An 8405-nucleotide genomic window follows, 5' to 3' on the forward strand; every position below is an offset into this window, starting at 1 on the left:
TCCTCTCTCAACTCACCTTCTCAGTACTTCATTCTGACACCAGCCGTGTTGCACCCACACATCAGTTCTCCGGTGGATACCAACTGGGTGTCCTAGAATTTAACTCGATTCTGACACCATCCACCTAGTCAGATACAAGACTGCTGCCACTTCAGACCGAATTACACGTCCCAGGTTTGACCTGTGCTTCTGACCTTACCAGTTGTAAATCGAAGCTTCACACAACACCCCTCTTTGGGTTCCATCGTTTGCTAGAATGGCTCAGGGAACCACGTTTAACCATTTATTATAAAAGGCTACAACTCAGGAATAATTAGATGGGGGAGATACATAGGGGCACGGTGATTCCATGTCCTCTCGGGCCATGCCATCTTCCACATGCTCCGCGATCTGGAAGCTCTCTGCTCTGAACCCTATAGCTGGGGGATTTTTACGGAGGCTTCCTCACATAGGCACGATCACTCGTTAACTCAATCTGCAGACCCTCGCCTCTTCCCGAAGGATCGGGTGTGGGGATGCAAGTTCCAAGCTTCTAATCATGACTTGGTTTTTCGAGTGAAAAACCAAGCCTCCATCCAGAGGCACACCAAGATTTGCCTCATTAGAACAAAAGACACTTCCATCACCAAGGAAATTACAAAGGTCTTAGGAGCTCTGTGCCAGGAACCAGGGACAAAGAGTAAAATATTTTTCTTCTTATAAATCACAATATTATAGTCTCCAACCCCTCCTTGGGAAGCAGAGAGGAGCAGAGGTACAGTGGTATACTGTGTACATGAGTGAAGTTTGGATAACCAGGTTCCTTGGCCACAGAAGGAAAACTAGACAACTCAGCGCATGTGGCCCGGTAAACCGGCACAGTCTGCTAGTCAGAACTTGCCTTGCTCTTGGCTCTGCTCCCAGTCTGGTACACAGCTTCACAGAACTCATAACCCTCTCGGCCTCAGTCTGTTTATATATGAAATAACATGGCTTAACAGCCCTAAAAATTGTGACATCCAAAATATATTAAAACAAAAAAGTACCTACCAAGCATTAAAAAGCAGATCCTAAGAATGAATAACCCAAGCGGCGTTTTGGGTTTTTTTTGTTTTTTTACCATCTAGTGTATGGAAGACATTCTGCTAGGATGCTGCAAAGGTACCACACCGTTCTGGTCAAAAGGCACATGCATGCTAGTAGGACTCTAAGACAAAACTTAAGAACCAGATTAGATGGGAGTATTTATATAATGCAAATAAGAGTTTCAAAGACAAAAGTAAAATTAGTCCAAATGAATATACATTTGTTAGTGGAAATGCACAGAAAAGGGTCCTAGGAAATACATACCAAATTGCTACAAGTAACAGGAGGGAAGGGCAGTGGAAGAGGGAAGGGGTGGTAGAAAAGAAGGGTGATTTAGAAAGTGTTCATGTCGGACATAAAGCTCATTTTTTAGAGAAATGGCAAAGCTAAAAGTCATGCACCGCATAACATTTCGGTCAATGAAGGATCATGTATGACAGTGGTCTCCTAAGATTATATCGTACCACAAAAGTACTTCCCATTGGGTTAGAATTGCCTACTCAGCACAGTAACATGCCATACAGGTTAGTAGCCTGGGAGCAACAGCCTGTACCACGTAGCCTAGGTGTGTAGTAGGCTGTACCATCTAGGTTTGTCCAAGCACATGCTAGGAAATCGCCTAATGATGCGTTTCTCACAACATATCCGTTGTTAAGCAACACGTAACTCTAGTTTACTTTTGGCACAAACTTCAATTTCAAGTTTTATGAGAAAGTTCAGGCAAGTAAAATGTCCTCAGAGTTTGGGATATTAAACCACTGACATGAACAAATCAAGTACCAACTTTTAAGAGAGTATATAATTCTATTAAGATATTTTAAAGACTGGGTGTGGTGACTCGCATCTGGAATCCTAGCACTCTGGAGGTCAAGGCGGGAGGATTGCTTGAGGCCAGCCTGAGCAAGAGTGAGACTCCCATCTCTACTAAAAATAGAAAAAATTAGCGGGGCATGGTGGCCAGTCTGCAGTTCCAGCTACTCAGGAGGCTGAGGCAGGAGGATCGCTTGAGCCCAGGAGTCTCAGGTTGCAGTGAGCTAGGATGACGCCACCGCACGCTAGTGGCCAAGTGAGACTGTCTCAAAAAAAAAAAAAAAAAAAGGTTATTTTAAGAGGGTAGTTTTTGTTTCATCTGCAAGATGAAACAGGAAAAAATGGCTCCTGCATGGTCACTTCAGCCCTTCCTTCCTCTACTAGTTTCATCAGTGAATGTGTGAGCCCAACCTCACCCCCTCAACCCAATTGCCTTCCATTCCCTCAGAAGCAGTATATTTCTCTTACTCCCATAATTCCACACAGCAAGTCCCTGCTTTAAACACACCTAGTGGCTTGTGCCTGAATGCTCTGCTTATGTTCTCCTCTTCCCCTTCCCCTTCCCTCTCCTCCAACATTATCCAACTCGGCAGAGAGAATGCCAAAGCAGTGCTTACCTATCCACTGTGCTCTGACTGGGTGGCAGATTACCCAGGGACAGCTGCCATGTGTGAGGTCAAGAAAAAGGTTGGGAACACTTTTAAGCCTCAGGAACTTCTGTACTCTTTTTCACCCTCATTGTAGGGGAAACGGACTACAAAACACTGGAAAAGAATCCTTGACACACCAAAGTAATCATGTGACTGCATCTGTGCACATTCATAGTCAAAGTTTACAACACAGAGACAAGGCCATTCGGTGCCTTGCTTTTTAACTATCAACCACATTCAACAAAGGTATAAAACACAATTACTTTATTGATTTCTTACAATCAAATACTGCCAACTAGCATTACTTCCGCTCATGCATCATTAAAAACAAAGGACATTTCCTTGGTATTTTCAAATGATGCATTATACAAAAAACAAAGTTAGAACTTAAAATGCACCCTGATTAATTATGTAAACTGGTAATTTGTTTTAAAAAGCATAACTAATAATTTGGTTCATTTCGTAAAATGGAAATTTAAATATTTCTCCTGATAGTCTTGAGGTTATCATTATGTTATGAGTAGTGCAAAGTGTGGCACATATAGTTTCATCTAGAAAGGTGTGTATTTTACACACCTTATTTAAACAAACAAAATGTGCATAACGAAATGCATACAGTCAACGCATGATAAAAAGCATGTTTCAAATATAAGGCAGTCCATCAGGCCACCATATTATTTAGGTTTTACATTATCATTTATGGCATTATAGATTAATTACACATAACATACTTTTGTATATTTTAACCCTGAAGATAAGAAAAATAATTGTTGTTTGAAAAATTATTCCAAGTAGCCATTTGGTTTTGTATCAGGAGAAACTGAACCTCCAAGAGTTTAGTGTCTTGCCAAGTCGGAATCATTAGCTCGAGTCAGTGAATCAGATATGCGACATATTTCACAGTGACTGTTTCCCAAGTCCTGGCAATGCCTCTTCTCCCACAGTATGCCAGATGATGAAGCATTTCCGGGATTACCCTCGTATATGGTTTTCCCTTTTTTTGCTTAACTGTATTACTGTATTATTTCCTCTTCTGTGACCTTCCATTTTAATTATTCATAAGTCCTTTCAGAATATCCTCAGAGAGATCCATAAGGGGAAGTTCTGGAGATGGAAAATCCAAGGGAGGAAGATTTGGTATTGGAATGTCCTTGGCTTTCCCGGTATTTGCTGCAAACTTCTGCCAGGTTGAAGAGGCTGTAGCAGTTTCTGAATGTGGTGGCAAGCTCCATAACTCTGACTTTTCTACAAAATCAGCATCTACATCCAGCTCCTTTTCTGTGGGACCTTTTAGTAGTCTGGCCTTTTCAGCCTTTAGTTGTTTATTTTCTTTCCTTAATCTTTCATTCTCAGCCACAAGGAACTCCACGTGCCTCTTCAAATCTGCAATTTTGGTTGCCTGCTCCTCTATAATTGTTTTATCATCTTTTGGGGCTTTGCTTCCAATACATGGCTCTGTTGGCTCACTCTTCTGCTGAAGTAAAAACAGTAGCGTGTCTGGATCCCTGTCAAAGATCCCCTGAATTTCAGGCAGGTGTTTCTCTCTGGAAGGGCTGTACTTCTGAGAAAGAAGGGGGCTCTGGCCCTCTGTGTCCTCAGCAGAGGGTTTGTGAGATGCCTGAAGATGGGTAGCTACATCCTTGTCTGTGTTCTGCTGAGCTTTCAATCTTTCCTCACGCTTTGCCCTTTTCCACCTCTCCTGGATGAGGAGGAGCTGTTTCATGTGGCTATCCCTTTGCAATTCCAGTGATAAATGAGCCTATTAACACAGAAAGAAAGACACAATTTTAAGCATTTACTATTTTAAGTCTCTTTAGTAATATCCAATATATACTACTCCAAGGACCCTCCTTTCTGAGCAACTCAGTAACACTTAGAATTTATATACCATGTTTGCATTCAATGAAACCTCAAAAATTTTTCAAAATAACTAGGTCTTAAGCTAAAACTTTTATTCATAAACAAAACACTATTCATTCAGAAAGTCAAAACTCCTATACTCAATCAACACGCTAAATGTGCCTTACTCCATCTGCAAATGCCATTTGTATTCAAAAATAGAAATTTTCCCTCTTTAGACACGTTATCTCTACAAATAGTTGAAAAGAAAGTCTTGGCCAGGCTCCGTGGCTCACACCTGTAATCCCAGCACTTTGGGAGGCTGAGGCGAGATCGCTTGAGGCTAGGAGTTCAGGGCTGCAGTGGGCCATGATTGGATCTCTGCGCTCCAGCCTGGGCAACAGAGCAAAATCCCATAGTCTCCAAAAAGATAAAAAAAAGTCTTCCTATTACTAGGGTGTTTAGAAGGCTCAATGCACACCTGTGTTGTATAACCAGGTTCTATATTGTCAAAGGAAGCATAAAGAATACAACACAACTTTTAAGTTCCCTTGGTTCAGTTTGAGGAGCTTTTTCCTGCTACTGACATCCCTCACAGAAATGGTATCTTTAATTCAGTCACACAAATATTTACTGAGTATCTCCTAGGTACCTGCCTCTTTTATAATCAAGAAATGTTTGGATAGCTCGGGCGACCCGGGCTTCTGTGAAACGTGGCGGTCGGCTGGGACCGTAACACAAGCATGACCATATGAAGGAAGAGGAAGGTTTACCCAAAGATGAGGCGACTGAATCGGAAAAAAACCTTAAGTTTGGTGAAAGAGTCGGATGCTTTTCCGAAGGTTCCTGACAGCTATGTGGAGACTTCAGCCAATGGGGGTACAGTTTCTCTAATAGCACTTACCACTATGGCTTTATTAGCCATTATGGAATTCTCAGTATATCAAGATACATGGATGAAGTATGAATATGAAGTAGATAAGGATTTTTCTAGCAAATTGAGAATCAATATAGATATTACTGTTGCCATGAAGTGTCATTGTAAGTACACCTTCAACTCAACGAATCTATATGTAGTGTATGGTTCAAACAATTGTCAATAAAAAGTAAAAACCAAAAAAAAAAGAAATGTTTGGATAAAGGCATTTTTAAAAACGAGGCAAGCCCTCCCAAACATAGAACGCAATTTTTAAACTATCTTTAACAAGCAAAGCATAGTCCAGCTGTGTGAGCTAATGGTCGAATATGAGCTAATGATCCGGAAAGGTCCTAAGAGGGTCTCTAAAGATAAATCTGGTGATCTGAGATCTGTAACCACTAGGAAAAATGCTGGAAGTTTCCTCATGCCATGTCTGGGACATCCATACAGTTCGTTTAGTTTTAATTTCCTTCTTGAAGCACTTTTATCTTGCCTATTTAATATATTTTTGACTAGAGTGTTTTGAAAGGGGCACAATGCTTTATTTTATACATAATTCAAAAGTCTCTACAAGAAAATCTTTCTAACCCTTGTTGCAAATATTAAGAACATGTCTCACCTGCTCAGATTGTGTCAGCTTCATGGCTTCGGAAAGATATGCTGGTAAAAAAAAAAAGAGGCACACTAAAATATAAGTATCTTCATTTTATAATTAACAGATAAAAGGAAGAGTTTCAATATTCCTTATATGACAAAAGAACTGGTCTTAAAAGCGATTCTCCTATAACTTGAGAGTAAAAAAAAAAAAAGGACAGGATTCTTAACCTCTCCAAAAAAAGATGTCAGTGGTAATGAAATCTAAATATTCCCTTCCCCATCTTGAAGGTTTTGTTCTTTACCCCCTGTAGATTTTACAATTAAAATGAAGATGGGCCAGGCACGGTGACTCATGCCTGTAATCCTAGCCCTCTGGGAGGCTGAGGCAGGAGGATCACTTGAGCTCAGGAGTTCGATCTAGATCAGCCTGAACAAGAGCGAGACCCTGTCTCTACTAAGAAATAGAAAAATTATCCAGGCGTGGTGGCACGCACCTATAGTCCCAGCTACTTGGGAGGATCACTTGAGCCCAGGAGTCTGAGGTTGCAGTGAGCTATGATGATGCCACTTTACTCTAGCCCAGCGACAAAGGGAGACTGTTTCAAAAACAACCAAAAAATAAAAACCAAAAAACCTGAAGATAGCCTAATCACAAAAATAGGTATAGGGAAGATTAAAATTAAACAAGAACCTAACAAAACCCTATTACTCATTATGTTCACAAAAATATCAAGAGATTACCAATGACTTTTTATCCATCTGAATACCTGGACTATATCATTTTGGCCTCCTACAGAACCACTTTTAATGAGCTATGCCATCAGCCTACTACAAATTGGTAGTTAAAAACTCTAAGAACTTGTTGACATAGTCTATTTACCGTAAGAAAGTTAATGAGGACAGAAAATGTCATTTATGAAGACCTTTGACAAACTTTTCTGTCATCTTAGGATCAGATCCTGAGTGATTTAATTTGTTTGAATTCAAATAGCCAATGTAAAAATCCTTACTTTTCTTCTTTGGGCTGACTGTTAGAAAGCTTAAGGCAAGTTCTCCTTCTATAAATATGCAAGAACTCACGGTACATTTTGTGAACTATACTCTCAGTCCTTTCCCATTTTACCTTTCTATAGATTTCCTCATCTACCAATTCTTAATTACATTCTGTATTTCATTGTTATATTCCTCTGTAAGACACTTTATATCCTTTCTGGAACAAGATGAGATATAAATAACAAGTACTGTATTATTAATAATAAATCATGCACAATCTCCGTTTTTTATCTCTTGCTTACTATAAACTTTTTTGGCAACTTTCATTCCTACATTAAGTTCCTTTTTTGCCTTTTTACAGATACCACAAAGCACTGCTTTCTGTCTACTCTTAATCCAAACATTTTAATGATTTTTCTGATTTCATGACTTAGAATTGTTGTCTCCTTGGATCTACCACAGTCCTTGAGATATAAATTAGATGCTCCAAGAAAGAAAAAACATACAGTTGGTAAAATAGTCTTTGTTCCAACCATATTTACCATACTTACATTTTTTCCCTCTTGTTCTTGTCTTTTATTTGTGTACTAAGTCTGTATAGCTGCATACTATTTCTTTCCTCTTGTTCATGTTTAAATCTGTTGGGACATTCTGTCTGCTCTGCTATTGCTCTGATACAGTATGCAGGAATGTTCTTAGATATCCTTCCCATCTTGCCTACATACATGTCTGTCTGAACTATAGTTTGTTTTAAATGCACTTTTCTAACAAACAGAACAGTTTTCACAAAACCAAGTTTAAACCAACTGAAACATCTCCCTTTGTAGAACACTGAAACTGTATAACATGACAGAAAAGGTTACCCAAGGATACGCCAAAGCACAAATAATTCAACAAAGAATCACACTGTCATTTAAAGTATTTCCCACATTTAAATCTTACAACTGGGGCTTTTTTTTTTTAAGTTATTTTAAAAGAAAAAAAATTTTTAGTATCTGATTGCATGGTCATGGATTTGCTCCACAGATTCATATAGGAACAAATGCCTACCAAGACAAAGTTTAGGAAGGGAATATCTATCTCAGAAAAATCTAACAATTTTGGTTAAACTGCTTCCTTCAATTATGACACAAGGCTAAAATTCAAAGTAGAGATTAAGTAAATCATGGGGAAAAGGAACTAAGGAAACCTGAAGAACTTATTATTTCTCAAAATAATAACCAATTACTATTCTATCAGGTCTCCATTAAACTACTACCAAAGCACATAATGTGCAGCAAAACATCACCTCTACATGATAAAGACTGCTCTGCACTAGAATCATTTTCATGTTACCACAGTTTCACAGGAAGGCCCAGGTTAAGATTTGCTTTTAACCAAAATGTTGATCAAATACATGTAAAATAACTGTATTTACTGTATATACACTGAAGATGAGAGGTCTGCTCATCTTCTGAAATGTTCATTTTGAATTCTAAGTATTATCAATGGCTGTTATTAACTTCTCATTTAAGCTTTTTTTTTTTTTTTTT

General features: G+C 39.0%; 1 protein-coding gene across 2 annotated transcripts in view; it reads right to left on the bottom strand.

Moving 5' to 3' along the window:
• Positions 1-2772: 2772 nt before the first annotated feature.
• The window catches only part of NRBF2 (nuclear receptor binding factor 2), a 15661-nt gene continuing 10028 nt past the window's right edge, over positions 2773-8405 (bottom strand). For both annotated transcript variants that reach the window (XM_012657702.1, XM_012657707.1), the window contains 2 exons: positions 5903-5943; positions 2773-4284 (listed from right to left, as the gene is read on the bottom strand). In XM_012657702.1, the coding sequence (XP_012513156.1) occupies positions 3574-4284; positions 5903-5943 (752 nt within the window). In that variant the 3' untranslated portion in view covers positions 2773-3573. The remainder of the gene's footprint in view (positions 4285-5902; positions 5944-8405) is intronic.

This window comes from Propithecus coquereli, unplaced genomic scaffold (assembly GCF_000956105.1).
Source record: "Propithecus coquereli isolate 6110/MARCELLA unplaced genomic scaffold, Pcoq_1.0 Scaffold115, whole genome shotgun sequence".
Taxonomy (NCBI): domain Eukaryota; kingdom Metazoa; phylum Chordata; class Mammalia; order Primates; family Indriidae; genus Propithecus; species Propithecus coquereli.